The sequence below is a fragment of the Urocitellus parryii genome, chromosome 6, assembly GCF_045843805.1.
Source record: "Urocitellus parryii isolate mUroPar1 chromosome 6, mUroPar1.hap1, whole genome shotgun sequence".
In the NCBI taxonomy this organism is placed as follows: Eukaryota; Metazoa; Chordata; class Mammalia; order Rodentia; family Sciuridae; genus Urocitellus; species Urocitellus parryii.
This window is the reverse complement of record NC_135536.1, coordinates 67354332-67368784: the sequence shown is the minus strand read 5'-3', so window position 1 is coordinate 67368784 and position 14453 is coordinate 67354332. Positions and strand designations below refer to the sequence as shown.

Genomic DNA, 14453 nt, shown 5'->3' with positions numbered 1-14453 from the left:
TATAAAACAACAGAAATTGCTGGGTGCAATGGTACATGCCTATAATCCTAGTGACTTGGGAGGCTGAGGCAGGAGAATTGCAAGTTCAAGACCAGCCTCAGCAACTTAACAAGACCCTGTCTTGAAAAATAAAAAGGATTGGGGATGTAGCTCAGTGGTAGACCACCCCTGGGTCCAATCCCCAGTATGCAAGGAATAATAATAAAAAGATCAAGGGACCAGCAGATTCCGTGTCTAGTGAAGGACCGCTTTCTGCTTCACAGATGTCCTCTTCTCGCTGTGTCCTCTCACGGTAGAAGGGGCCAGGAAACTCCCTCAAGCTTCTTTTCTAAGGGCACTAATTCCATTCATGAAGGAGGAGCCCCCACCAACGACTTAATCTCCTCCAAAAGGCACAGTTGGTTAATGCTGTCACACTGGGTGTTAGGGTCTCACACATCAGTTTTAGGATGACACTATCATCCAGACCATAGAAAGTGGCACTGTGCAATAATAATAGGATGTAAGTCCCACATGTAATGTTAGTTTTCTAGTAGCCATGTTAAAAAGAAACGCGAAATTAATTTTAGCACTATATTTTATATAACCCAGTAGGTCCAAAATATTATCATTTCAACATGTAATCAATATAAAAAGTTATGGATGCATTTTATCCTTTTATAAATATATATATATATATATATATATAAAAAGCCTTTGAAATATATTCTCAGTTTGGACTAGCCATACTTTAGGTGGTGGTCAAGAGGGAATTCTCAAATTTGCTTCTTTCCATGTCCATCTATTGGGAAATGCATTTAAGATTTTTTTTGTAGTTGTTGATGGACCTCTATTTGTTTATTTGTATGTGGTGCTGAGGATTGAACCCGTGCCTCACAGTTGCGAGGCAAGTGCTCTGCCACTGAGCTCCAACCCCAGTCCTGGCATATGCATTTATGCTAGGCCCACAGGTACTGGGCCTGGTAGGAGCCAATTCCCTGTCCTCACGGTCTAACAGGGTTTTGGCACATGGTTGTGTTGCCCTCCTTCCTGACATCCCACAGAGGCCTTGGTCCCTCAGGGAAGTTGGAATGTCACTCACCCAACCTATGTCTGGTGCCTTAAGAGCTTGGGTAGGAGCCTTACCTTCAGACCCGGGATTCCTAGTGCTATGGCTCAGTGAGAGCCAGCCCCTGGGAGTCAGGGGCAGTGCTTGGCCCAGTGTTAAATCTCCACCTTGTGCCTATAGTTCACAGGCAGGCTGCCACTGAGAGGTGTCCCTGCCCTTCCCCATTCCTCATGATTTTCTTAGTGTGAGGACATGAGCCCAGCACCCTAGCTGCAGGGTGATTAAAAACACCATCATTGCTGGGCGTGGTGGTGCGCACTTGTAATCCCAGCAGCTCAGGAGCCTGAGACAGGATCACAAGTCGAGGCTGGCCTTGGCAACTTAGTGAGACCTTGTCTTAAAAAACAAATGGGCTGGGGGTGCTCTGTCGGAAGGCATCCCTGGGTTAGATCCCCAGTACCAACAGAACAAAACAAAACAAACCAACATCCTCATTTTCCTTTCTGTGAGGCCCTGTCACACTCATCCTGTCTCCAGTCCTACCCTACAGGCTCTGAGCAGACCATGCCATCCTCGTGTCTCCCAGTGTCATGAGGGAGGCTTTGTATTCATGTGAGCTCTCTCTCCTGTGTCTCAGGTTGAGCCAGACCCTGAGCTTGGGCCTGAACAGGAGGTCTTTGCTGCTGTGGAAGGTCCCAGCACCGAGGACATGCCTTCAGACACAGAGTCTCCAGAGGTCCTGGAAACACAGCTTGATGCTCACCAGGGGCTGCTGGAGATAGACCACCCAGGTGACATGGTGGACTTAGTGGTGGCCGACAGCAACGAGGACCTTAAGGCCCTGAGCAGTGAAGAAGAGGAGGAGGAAATGGGGACAGTCCAGGAGCCAGAGAGTCTCCTGCCACCCTCTGTGCTAGACCAGGCCAGTGTCATTGCTGAGCGTTTTGTCAGCAGCTTCTCTCGGCGGAGCAGCCTGGCACTGGAGGATGGCAAGTCCAGTGGCTTTGGGACACCTCGGCTGGTCAGCCGGAGCAGTAGCGTGCTCAGCTTAGAGGGCAGTGAGAAGGGCCTGGCCCGGTGGGGCAGCGCCACGGACTCCCTCAGCAACCAGCCCACTCCAGAAATGGACATCAGCACAGGGGTGGCCTCAGAGAGTGGCCCTTCTGTCAATGGGACAGAACCCCCAAATGCAGGCAGCCCTGTGGAGCCTGACAGGTCTTCCTGCAAGAAGAAGGAATCGGCACTCTCTACCCGAGACAGGTTACTGCTGGACAAAATCAAGAGCTACTATGAAAATGCAGAGCACCATGATGCGGGCTTCAGCGTCCGGCGCCGGGAGAGTCTCTCCTACATCCCCAAAGGATTAGTGAGAAACTCCGTCTCCAGGTTCAACAACCTTCCCAGGCCAGACCCAAAGCCTGCAGCTCCAGTAGAGTACAAGAGACAGGGGGGCTCCCGACCGGCCTCCTGGGCCCTGTTTGATCTCCCAGGACCCAGCCAGGTGGCAACAGGGGACTCGGCTCCTATCACGGATGCTGAGTTCCGTCCATCTTCTGAAATTGTAAAAATGTGGGAGAGAATGGAGTCTGCTGAGGGGAGCCCCCGGACAGAGCAAGGCCAGGGCCAGGCCAATGGCTTTGACCTGCAAGAGCCACTCTTCATTTTGGAGGAGCATGAGCTGGGGGCCATCACAGAGGAGTCAGCTACCGCCTCACCAGAAAGCGCCTCCCCCACGGAACGGCCCAGCCCGGCCCACCTGGCTCGGGAGCTGAAAGAACTGGTGAAGGAGCTGAGCAGCGGTGCCCAGGGGGAGCTGGTCACCCCACTGCATCCCCGCATCATGCAGCTCTCTCATGTGATGGACAGCCACATGAGTGAGCGTGTCAAGAACAAGGTCTACCAGCTGGCCCGCCAGTACAGCCTCCGCATCAAGAACAAGTCAATGACGGCCAGGCCGCCACTGCAGTGGGAAAAGGCAGCTCCTGAGAGGGACGGGAAGAGCCCCACCGTTCCCTGCCCACAGGAGGAGCCTGGAGACCTAGCAGGTGTCAAAGGTATGATAGGGGTGATGGTCCAGGGGTGGAAAAGTCAATTGGGAACTTGGAGAAAGTAACTTCTAAAGAGACCATACCAAAGAGAGGACTGGGGCCAGGCACGGTGGCGCATGTCTGTAATCCCAGCCACTCGGGAGGCTGAGGCAGGAGGATCGAGAGTTCAAAGCCAGCCTCAGCAACTTAGTGAGGCCCTAAGCAACTCAGTGAGACCTTATCACTAAATAAAATACAAAATAGGGTTGGGAATGTGGCTCAATGGTTGAGTGCCCCTGAGTCCCTGGTAATCCACCCCCCACTGAAAAAAAAAACTCAAAAAACAAAAAAGTAGGGCTGGACTCCCTGCTCTACTGATGTGTGGTGAGTCCTAGCCTCTGGTCTGGTGCTCTGAGGCTAAGCCTGCTCCTCTGGGTGAGCCCTCTGTGTGGAGCAGAGGGAGGAACATGGTCAGGGGCCCCTCCCTTACCAGGATGAGAGCAGAGCTCTCATTTCTTCCTTTGACTCCTGGCTCCTTCCCCCCACTGCTTTTCTCCTCTTCCGGTTGCCCTGTGATAAAGGGGCGGTTAATGGAATTTCTCTTCTTTTGTACCAAGCCCCAGGAAGCAGCCTCACCTGGGAAGTGAGCTGAGGGCTCTTGGGAGCCCCCCCTTGGGGCCCCTCCTCTCACAGCCACTCATGGCTCGCTCTCTCCTCACAGGCAAGAGAAGGCCCTTGCTTTCCCTCTTCACGTACGAGCAGCTGGTGGCCCAAGAGCACAGCCCCCCCAAGCCCTCCTCTGCTAGAGAGACGTCCCCACGCCGTTTCTCCTTCAGCCCTTCTGCTGCCAGCCCAAGGACCACCTCACCTGGGTGCCGGCCCTGCACTCGGAGTCCCCTCAGCCCCTTTGACACTGAGACTTTCAACTGGCCCGATGTCCGAGAACTCTGCTCCAAGTATGCCTCCCACGATGAGGCTGTCCAGGCCGAGGGAAGCCGCCGTCGCCCTCGTGGCCCACCCGTCAACCGGAGCCACTCTGCGCCTGAGAATATGGTGGAGCCCCCTCTCTCTGGCAGAGTGGGCCGCTGTTGCAGCCTGAACACCAAGAGGAGCCAGGGAGCTACCCAGTCCCCACCTCCTAGGATGCCGCCTCAAAGCCGGCTGAATGGAGGTGAAGCCCTGTATGTCACCGCAGATGTCACCCTGGAGAACAACCGGCGAGTGATTGTCATGGAGAAGGGACCCCTTCCCAGCCCCACTGCAGGGCTGGATGAGGTGGGCAATGGGCAGGGACCAAGCTCACCGGCAGCCGTGGTGGCACAAGGCCAACGTTTCCCAGACTCTGTAGAGTATCAGCCGAAGGAAGATGGTCCCAGGGATCCAGCAGACCCAAGCAAGCAGAGCAGAGTGAGAAACCTGAGAGAGAAATTCCAGGCCTTGAACTCTGTAGGTTGACTCTGACTGCTGGTCAGGGGCAGGAGCCATGTCGGTGTGGCATACCTCCCCCCGAATCTGGGCTTACATGGGCCCCTTGCCCAGGGCCCTCGTGAAGGCTGCCCTTGCTCTCCTAGAAGAGCGACCCAGCGTGGCCTTGCCTGCAGCCTGCTCTGTGTGCTGGTGGTCTCCTGGGGCTCCAGACGCCTTTCCTCAAGCCCAGATGAGTCGCACTTCCCACTTCCCTTGTAAATATCTCTCTGGTTGGAAGCCAAATATTTAAGCTCACTTCTTCCCAGGGAGAGCAAGCACTGCTCAGGCCCTGGGCTGGCCATTGCCAGGCCGAGGACCCTCGGGGGGAGACCTGGGCAGGCTTTGCTCTTTAACTGTGCCTTTTCTTAGGACTCAGGAATGAGGCCAATAATTTATTGCTTTCCATCCTGTGGTATGTGCGTGCGAGCGAGTAGGCATCTTGTTTATTCCCCTCCTGTGAAGAATGTAACCGACTTAGTTCAGGTACTTTTGAGGGTTGTCTTGCTGTCCCTGTGGTTGTCGCTAATGTACACACATTTCACTCTGTGCCAATGGTGCAATAACCACTGCTGACCCACCGACCTGTGTGTGCCTTCTTACTGCGCCTGGAGGGGGTGGGGAGAGTTGCTGTGGCTGAGGATTTCTTAGAATAGGCAGAGCACAGGGGGTTCCCTCTGCACTCATCAAGGCACCAGGATGCTCATGGGGCAGGCAGGGACAGCAGGATGCACAGGAAGGAGCTTGTTCTCTGCTACTTCTGCTTCTCTGTCTACCCACGGCCTGGCGTCCTGTCTGGGGCAGAGGGCCTCACATGCCAGCCTTTAGCTCTCTTCCTCAAGGGCCAAAGTAGTGCTACAAGCAGGGAGGGAGGAGTGACCGGGGCAAATGGGACATTTTCTAATAAGAAGGTACCAATATCTGGTGCAAATACCTCATCTTTCCCTCTCCAGTCCCAGGAGGCATCCCAGAAGGCAAGGGTTCCTAGCTTGGGCTCTGGGCATGTCCTCAAATGGCTTCCAGTGTTGGGTGAGGAGTGCACGTGTATTTTGCCAGGATGGATCCTCTGTTTTCATTGCATTAAGAAAGCCTGGATTCAGAAGGGCTAGGAATGCCTCCCTCTTGCTCATGGGGATTTCTGCCCTTTCTCCTTGGAGGACCAATCTCATTTTGCCCAGTTGGTTCTGGCTGGGGTTGGACAGGAAGAGGCGGCAGGGCCCAGGTGGTAGATGAATGTTCCCGCAGCCCTGCGGAGTCGGGGCCATGAGTCGTCTGACCTAAGAGGATGGATTCAACCTGAACATGGGTTTGCTGAATCTCCTGAGGTCAAGGGGAGACCCGTGGTGAGTGGCAGTCTCCTGTGCAGAAGCAGGGCAGTTAGCCTGTGTTCTACCAGCTTCCTGGAATCTTCTGTGGTCATATCCATAGTCACTGAGAAGAGAGCTGGCTCCTCCCAGGCCAGTCCTGGATACAACACTGAGAAGCCACAAATGTACCAGGCAGGTGACTCACACTTTTATCCCAGCCTTGCCAGTAGCCAACTGGATCGCCCCAACTTTTGCCCTTTCCTCATATGTGGATTGAAGACAACGGATGAGCTCCTGCTTCTCAGACTCCCTGATGGAACTCTTCAGGTCATAGGCCAAGGCCAGGGCAGAGGGTCTTATCAGCTGCCCATTAGAATCATCTGGGAACCTTTTGAAACCCAGCAGTGCCTATGTTCCATGCACCCAGACCAAATGAAACTGCCCCCCCTCTGTAGATGTCCAGTGTGGCCTGGACTCATCTGTGACTAGAAATGATTTTACCCTGCAGTAGGCCTTCTAGTTGAAGGAAGCTTGGCTCAGGGTCTCAGGTGGCGCCCATGGCCTGGGTACCAGGCTCAAGTCAGAGCCTAGCTATCCCTTCATGGTGCTGGCTCTCTGTGGCCCAGTTCAAAGAGAAACAAGGCTAGTCAAATAAGGAACAGACAAATGTGGAGCATTATATAGATTTATTAGAAAAACTAGTAAATGGGTTTCCTCTGGTTGGTGGAAGCACATTTGAGCAGGTGGAGGACAAGGCCCAGCCGGCCCCAGGGCCAGCCCCAGATAGCATATTCTGTACCCAACAAGTGACATTCCTCCGCAGCCACCGCCTCTCTTGCATCCTCCCTGAGCTTGCTTGACCAAGGGACCAAGCCATGTGGCCAGCTGGTCTCTTCCTCTTCTGGATCTCTGCCCCCTCCCACTGAGGGAGGAAGGAGATCCAGGACCAGTCTAGAGGACCTGATTGCCTTCCCACAGGCAGTACGGAGGGGTGGAGTAGGGGGGAAAGCCGAGCCCGACACAGGCCTCCTGTTCTGGGTGCTTAGTGAAAGTTAGGAGTGGGGGGAGCCCCAGGACCCTCCACTCCTCCCTCAGCCAGAATCAGCTGAGGCCAGGGACAAAGGGGAAGAGTGGGCAGGAGGACGCCTGACATGCCCAGAAGGAGCTTCCTCTAAGCCGCCCTGGGGAGGAAGCCTGTTATGCTGGTGTGGACTGGAGCTGTGTCACCCTAGTTTGGAAACACTGTCAAGGGAAAGACTGCAAAATAGAAAATATGAGAAAAGAAGGGAAAAAAAAGAAACCTTGCCAGGGCACCTGGAGAGCTTAGTCCTGGAGTGGCATAGAGTCTCCCAAATTCGGGCACCTGCAATGTCAGTCCAGTTGATTGAGTGTCTCGGGACCTGGTTGACGTGGGCAAGATGCGTGGGGAGCTGGCGGTAGATAGTGAATCACATGCAGCTGGCTGCCCTTGCCCAATCCTGGGGACCTGGGGTGGCGAAATTCTAGCTCTTCTATGGAGCCCTTTCTTTCTTGACTCCATGGAGTTGCTCACTGGAAATTCCTCACTTCTGGTGCTACTTGGGCACACATGGAGGGGAGAAAGTGGACCTTTATCCATTGGCTCACTACTGGCCCCAGGGAAATAGTTGCGAGCTACTTGTCACCTTCTGCCCTTGGCAAGGAGCCTGCTCTCTGTCCCAGCTGTGGGCCTGCCTTTGAATGCACCAAAGGCTTTTTTTACTGCCAGGTGAGTATGGTCACCTTCTAGCCTTGGCTTCCCCAGCAGTAGACAGAGGCTGACTAATGGAACACGCCAGGTTCCCTGTAGAAGCAGAGGGTCATAGGGTCCTATGTGTTGAGGCCAAATGAAGACCCTCACTATAGAGGTGGAAGACCTCATGTGGGGAGAGCAGGCTCCACTGGGTAACTGATTCCCTCCCGTGTGGATGCTGTCTGATGGAGTCGGCCTCGCCCGGACATAGTGCTCTCTGAGCTGTGCCTGCCCCAGTCAGTACTAAAGGTTCCTGGGAAGGCCTCCCAACTCTGATATCTACCTGTGTGGCTTTTCCCTGAGTCTTACCTGATTCATTTCCACAAAGCCAAAGCTCCTTCCCATAGGGAAGGCAATAGAAAAAGTAGCTTTGGGCCCTGGGGACCTTTTTGGTCTCCCTGGGAGAGAACACCTGCTGCCTCCAGCTTGATCCCCTCTTTAGGATCTAACCCCAGATAAGATGCTGGGCTGAAGCTGTATTGCTTTCAGAGAAGGAAAGTCCTCATTGGACTGGTGATTTCGCCCTTCCAGAGCATGGGGAAGGCTCTCCCTGGGGACAGAGATTGCAGAGCCCCTGTTAGTGTATGGAGGTGGGTTTGGGAGATGTTTGGTGATCTCTGTATCTATATGTCTCTCAGAACCCAAGGCCAGGCCCTCTCTGGCCCCAGTGTTTATCCCAGCTGCCCAGCGGTAGTTGTGTCACATGCCGTTAATACCTAGGTACGGCCATATTTGTCACTCCACTCTGATAACCCGGCTCTCTGTCTGGTCAGTCAGTAGCCTTGGATGACACCAGCTGCAGACACAGTGGGCGCTGGACTTTGGGATGCTTTACCAGGTGCTGGGTATCCACCCCATATCTGGGGGCCTACACTGGTTCCCCGCTGTGCATCTAGCGGATATTGCTGGCTTGGTTGCTATTGGGAGTGGGAAGGATCCCAGCCCGGAGAGGCAGAGCCTTAGGCAGTGTGGGGACCTGTCTGTCCCTCCTTCAGGTCTGAGCCCTGAGCCCGAAGCTCTAACTAGGGTTTTCAAAGAGGAATGGTTTGAGAACTGCTGGTCCTCCCTCCTTCAGTCTCTGCCGGTACCAAAAAAGGGTGCCAGGGGCAGCAGGAGGCTCCCTCAGTCAGGACCCACAACACAGAGGAGGGGAGAGGAGAGTATCTGCTGGCCCTAAGGAGGGACCCAGTTCTGAGAAAGCCCAGTGGGGAGGTGGCTGGCAGCACCTGAGGCCCTGTGTTCCTTCTTGTCCCCTCAGTCCCCCAGCAGCCCCTTGCCCAGAGCTGGGGCTCTGTGGCCCCCCTGAAGTCTCCTCATTCCTCTAAGGGCAAGTCAGGCTTTGCCAGTGTCCCCCTTCCCTTTCCCTTCCCCTTTCCTGGCTGTGACCACATGGGAGGTAACCCCAAGCACGACTTGCTGTGGGAGTGGGCAGCATAGGACAAGCCCCATCAGCCACCTTCTGCTTTTATGGGGATGCGGAGAGGAGGGCATGCGCCTCGGGGAACCGTTTCCTGCCACCTGGAGCCAAGCCGTCTGTGCCACAGGCAGAGGGCATGTTGGCAGGCATTGGGGCTGCCAGGCAGGGCGCAGAGGCAGCTATTCCAGCGCAGCGGGGGCCCCAGGGGCCGGTCTGGTGACCCCAGGGGCCGGCCTGGTGACTCTCGAGCTGGTGGGCAGGAGGTGGAGGAGGACCATCCACTGTGGAGGTCAGGGCCCACGGCCTCAGGTGGCCGGTCCCTGTGTGCCCTGATGCACCACTGCGCCTGCCTGGCTGGCCCCACCAGCGGGGGCCACCGGCTGCTATTTCTTTTTGGGGAAGAAACTGAATCTCTTCTCCTTGTCCTTCTTGCCAAGACTGGCATCCGGGCCAGTGAGGGAGGGCAGAGGCAGGCTCTGCGTCTTGACGCGGATGCTCTGGGACTCGTTGATGGCCGTGCTCACACCTTGCAGCCAGGACAGCATCTCCTCCTACAGGATGGGGGCGTCAGGGCCAAGTCCAGGGTCCCAAGGCAATGGGAGTGCTCCTGGGACTGCCTGTTCCACAGGAGCCTTGAGGTCCAGAGGCCTAGGTCTCTTCCACCTGCCTCTTTGTTAGGCACAGATGGGTTGGGCCACCCCACACTTACCTCATCTTTGCCATGGAAGAGCCACTCGCTGCCATTACTCAGCCTAGGAGAAAAAAAAAGACTTTCCTGTCATGTCGGAAGCCATGACCTGGACGGAATGGGCTGGCTAAGACTCCCCCTGTCCCCGAGCCTGTTATTCAGAACACTCTGAGTGCCTTCTGAGAGGTAAGAGTCTGAATCGTGAGCCTCTTCAATTCGCAAAATCCTCAAGGAGCAGCATGAGCTTGGTTGGGGCTGGTCCCCTACAGTGAACCTCTAGCTGGTCACTCATGCCAAAGCCATCAGCCTGAGGGTTCAAAGGGTTCAGGGCCCAGGTAAGGGGCAGCAGGCAGGAAGGCTCACCTCAGCTTAAAGACGTGCTTCTTCTTTTTGTAGTTGGCAGCGATCTCACAGATAGCATGTCTCAGGGCCAGGGGCTCCTCCCCATGGTAGGGAACCCCCAGGGCCAGGTTTTTGGCGTCCTTGTAGAAGGTCAGTTCACTATTCCTGAGCACACAGTACAAATTGTTCCAGGACCTGCAAAGATGGGGACAAATAGGTCACCCACAGTCCTGAGACAGTATCTTTATGATCAATGCCTATGGCTTTTCCTTTTTATTTCCTTTTTCTTTTTATTGAGTTATTTTTGCTCTGATAAATAGTAAGATTTTATTGTTTAGAAAGTGTGGGGGGTGGGTAGGGGAGAGGATTATCTGTATGTAATTTTAATACCAAAAGCTAACTACTGTTACATTTTACATATTCTAGTTTTTCTTCTATTCACATTCAGATTTTTCTATATACATAGATAACTAAAATTGGAATATTCTCTCTCCTCTCTCTCTCTCTCTCTCTCTCTCTCACTCTCTCTCTGTGTGTGTGTGTGTGTGTGTGTGTGTGTGTGTTTATTTATTTTCTGGGAATCACACCCAGGGCCTCAGGCATGCTAGGCAAATGCTCTACCACTGAGCTACATCCACAGCCTTATATATTCAATTTTACCTCCTGCTTTTAAGATTAAACACTATATCATGAGTATTTATTCATATCCTCAAATATTTCTTGATATTGATTTTTGGGTGACTATAGTATGCCATAATATATACACATAATCCCTTTATTATGGAAAATTTATCCATAATTTAAATAGTGATGTGATGATCATTCTCATGTATACGTCTTTGCCTATAGTTCTGATCTTACCATGAAATTATACATTTCTAGAAGTAGAATTACTAAATCTAAGATCAATAGCACAAACTTAATTTTTCAAAGTATTCCACATTCATTGGAAAATTTGATTCTCACTACAGAATCATGAAGTGAATTGGGTTTTGTTTTGGTTGTTATTTTTGCTTGGATGATATATGCACAGTATATTACCCTAGCGTGTCTGTGTGTGTGTGTGTGTGTGTGTGTGTGTGTGTGTAGCATTAGGGATTGAACCCAGAGCCTTTTGCATGCTACGCACACTCTCTGCCACTGAGCTGTACGTCCAGGCCTTTTTTGAGGGTAAGAAGGTGGAGAACTAGTAGGGCGCATGGATAAGAAGTACTGGAAGGTCAGTATAAAGTTGCTGCAGAGCCATTTTTATGAAGCCTGGGTTTCTGACTTGCTACTCAGAGATCCTTCCTCCAGCAGTAAGGCAGCTGCTGAGGGGGACCTGGGTCTTTGGAGTAACGTTGTGCCTTGAGTAAATGACTTAGTCTCTCTGAGACTGTTTCTCCATCTGGAAATGGAAACTTTAGTATCTCAGGGTGGTGTTAGATTTTATCAGTCCTAACATAATGCCTGCCACATAGTAGGTACTCAATAAGTGTTAGCCTCCCTTTTTCTGGTGGACTCCCATTTAAGCAATAAACCTCTTCTGGGCAGTTGGGTCACTAAATTGTTTCTTTTTGGAATTTGAAGTAGCTTTGTTGAGTCCCCCCAGATAGGGAGCTCTGTGTGCTTCCAAGTGTCCCTGGGAATGTGGCTTGCTTCAACTTCTGGGTTCCATTTCCCTGAGGCCCTGGACTGCTGCTAGAGAAAAAGAGGCTCCAAGGACCTGGGAGGAGGCGGCCCTGTAAAGACCAAATCCAAGGACATGACTAGCTCAGAATCAGGAATGGACATATCCTTTGAGTCAGTTTCTCAGGGTCATGGACTCACTGAATGACAGCACTAGAAGGGACTCCCAGAGAGCATCTGGGTCATGAGCCCCCAGTCACCTCCTATTTTATAGCTAAAGAAATAGGCCTAGATCAATGAAAGCAGGTCTTGGTCAAGGACGTGCTGTTAGCACCAAGACTCCCTCTTGCTGCCCAGCCTTGCAATAACTGTAATATCAATAGCCAGTGTCCACCATGGCCCCACTCTGTGCCAGGGACAGTGTCCCTGCTGAACATGCCTACCATAGTCATCATGGCCATTTTATGAATGGGGAAACTGACAGGGAGGTTAGGTAACGTGTGTGAAGTCGTAGGATTTGAACTCTGGACCACAACTGAGGCTTTTTCCATCATGCCAAGTGGCCCTGGTTTGTCTCCTGGGGGTACCCAGGAGCTCTCCCAAATGAGAGGCCAAGGGTGGCTCTTTCCTAGCACACACCCGTGGCCAAGGCTCTGCTACTAGAGATCTCTAGAAGCTGCCCCTCTCCCCGCGCCCGGCAGCTCTCCCCGACACCTGTTGGATGCCTTCTTGTTGGGCCCCTCCAGGTCATGCTTGCGGCCAAGGTAGCCCTCCATCTGCACGCTGTGCCCGTGGTCCCGCTGGGCCGGCAACGTTGTGGGCTCGTCGCCCTCACTCAGAGGAGTGTCTAGGACCTTAAACAGGGGCTCCGTGGCAGGCCTCTCATTTTCATCAGATTTCTCCTCCTGCCCAGGCAAGGGTGGTGGCTGCAGGTCCTGAGGCCATGGCCTCTCTTCTTCCCCCTGCTCAGGGGCACAGGGGGAGAGCAAACCTTTCTGGGGGCTCAGGCAGGGCCTCCACCTGAGCCTCCTTCCCTTGTTCAATGGCTCCCTAGCCTGCCATGGGTACCCACTCGCTTCCCTGGCCTCTCCCCCTACCTCTGGCTCCAGCTCCCCTGCTCTCTTTCATCCCCATCGAACAGCAACAGAAGGTCCTCAGAGGGGCCTGAGGAATGGTCGAATTTGGAACAGGTTCCAAGGCTATTGGAGAGCTCTGATTCAGTGCCTGGCTCCAGACCCTAACCCCTGCTTCTATCATTTACTCTGTGACACACGGGCCTTGGGAAGAGTTCATGTGAACAGAAGTTCTGCTGCTAAGACAACTTTGCAAACCACTTTTCCTAGGGTGTTGAGTGGGAGATCTTCTGGTACTTCAAATTGTCATCAAAGTCCTAAGGCTAAGGGTACTGGGCTCCAAGTCACCCCATGTCACTCCCAGTCCTTCATTGGGTCTAACAGGCCCCCTCCCATCATCTAATGAGAATTTGTAGATGGAGCAGTGGTTCCCAGGGCTGGTTGCCTTTGAAAGTCACCTTGGAAGCTTACAAAATGTTCTCAAGTCCTTCCCTCAAGACAGTGTTAACTGGCCTGCAGGGGTCAGTGCGTTGGTGTTTCTTGATAAGCATTTCATGACTCTAAAGTGTACTATAGGCTGAGAATTGCCCAAACAGAGTCCTTACCTTGGGGAACTGCTGTGGGTTCTCCCTCCCTGCACACTTCCTATTCCCTGACTGGGCATTTCCTTATGCAGAGGCCTCTTACCTGTGCCTCATGCAGCAGGAGAACTGGGTAGCAGGGGGCAGCTAGCAAGAGGAAGTACCTTAGAATCCTTGAGGGCTGTGGATGGCCTCGCTTGGGCCATCTGGCCAGCACAGGGTGGCTGCTGGAACTTGATACCAAGAGAAGGGAAGATGCCCCAAGCAACCATGTCTGGACGCCTGAAGGGCATGGACACAGACAGCCCAGGAGGACCAGAGCCACCCTGGATAGTAAAGGGACTCGCTTCTTTTTCTGTTCCCCTTCCCTCCCTGCCCCAGAAACTGACATGGAGGCCCAGAAAAGTGCTGGGGAGAAGCAAAGAAAGAGCAGACTATGTTCTCCTCAGCAGGGGTTCCTGAGGCCATGGGCTAAATCTGACGGAGAGAAATAGAGGGGGGCACCATGTTGGACACCGGATTGAAACTTGAAACTGAAACAAACCGAGTAGACTTTTTAACAGTGAACAGACTGGCTCTGTGAAGGAGGGGCTTGGTGGAGAAGTTTGAAGGTAGTGTTCAGAAGAAAGGAAAAGCTGATCATATATGTAACCCATCAAATGAGGGCTGTTCAATAAACACATTGTAAATAGAGGGCCTGGTAAGATTTTATGTAAAGAAGGGTAGCTGGGAGTGGTGGTACACACCTGTAATCCCAGCAATTGGGAGGCTGAGGCAAGAGGATTACAAGTTCAAGACCAGCCTGGAAAACCTATTGAGCCTTGTCTCAAAAAAAAAAAAAAAAAAAGGACTGGAGTTGTAGCTCAGTGGAAAATCATCCCTGGGTTCAATCCCCAGTACTAAAAAAAATAATTAATTTAATTTAAATAAAAATGAAAGAAGGGTAATGTGGTTGGAAAAGTTTGGAAACCACTGGCCTATTTTCACATTTTCTATGTGTAATAAAACCAGTGTTCAGAGAGGTTAAGTGACTTGCTCAGTCACACAGCTAATAAGTAAGGAGGTAATTAGGTGCATGCACTCCAGAATCGAATAGGTGTGCGTTTTTATGCCACCCTCGGGCACTC

General features: G+C 52.7%; 2 protein-coding genes across 2 annotated transcripts in view; one reads left to right on the top strand and one right to left on the bottom strand.

Annotated features, from left to right (window-relative positions):
• Plekhg3 (pleckstrin homology and RhoGEF domain containing G3) overlaps positions 1 to 5114 on the top strand; it is a 41017-nt gene extending 35903 nt beyond the window's left edge. Inside the window, exons 17-18 of the mRNA XM_077800314.1 lie at positions 1686 to 3102; positions 3797 to 5114. Of these exons, the coding sequence (XP_077656440.1) occupies positions 1686 to 3102; positions 3797 to 4530 (2151 nt within the window). The 3' untranslated portion in view covers positions 4531 to 5114. The remainder of the gene's footprint in view (positions 1 to 1685; positions 3103 to 3796) is intronic.
• A 1401-nt stretch (positions 5115 to 6515) lies between these two features.
• The window catches only part of Sptb (spectrin beta, erythrocytic), a 69912-nt gene continuing 61974 nt past the window's right edge, over positions 6516 to 14453 (bottom strand). Inside the window, exons 32-35 of the mRNA XM_026385079.2 lie at positions 12387 to 12634; positions 10086 to 10259; positions 9744 to 9786; positions 6516 to 9585 (exon numbers count right to left, since the gene is read on the bottom strand). Of these exons, the coding sequence (XP_026240864.2) occupies positions 9418 to 9585; positions 9744 to 9786; positions 10086 to 10259; positions 12387 to 12634 (633 nt within the window). The 3' untranslated portion in view covers positions 6516 to 9417. The remainder of the gene's footprint in view (positions 9586 to 9743; positions 9787 to 10085; positions 10260 to 12386; positions 12635 to 14453) is intronic.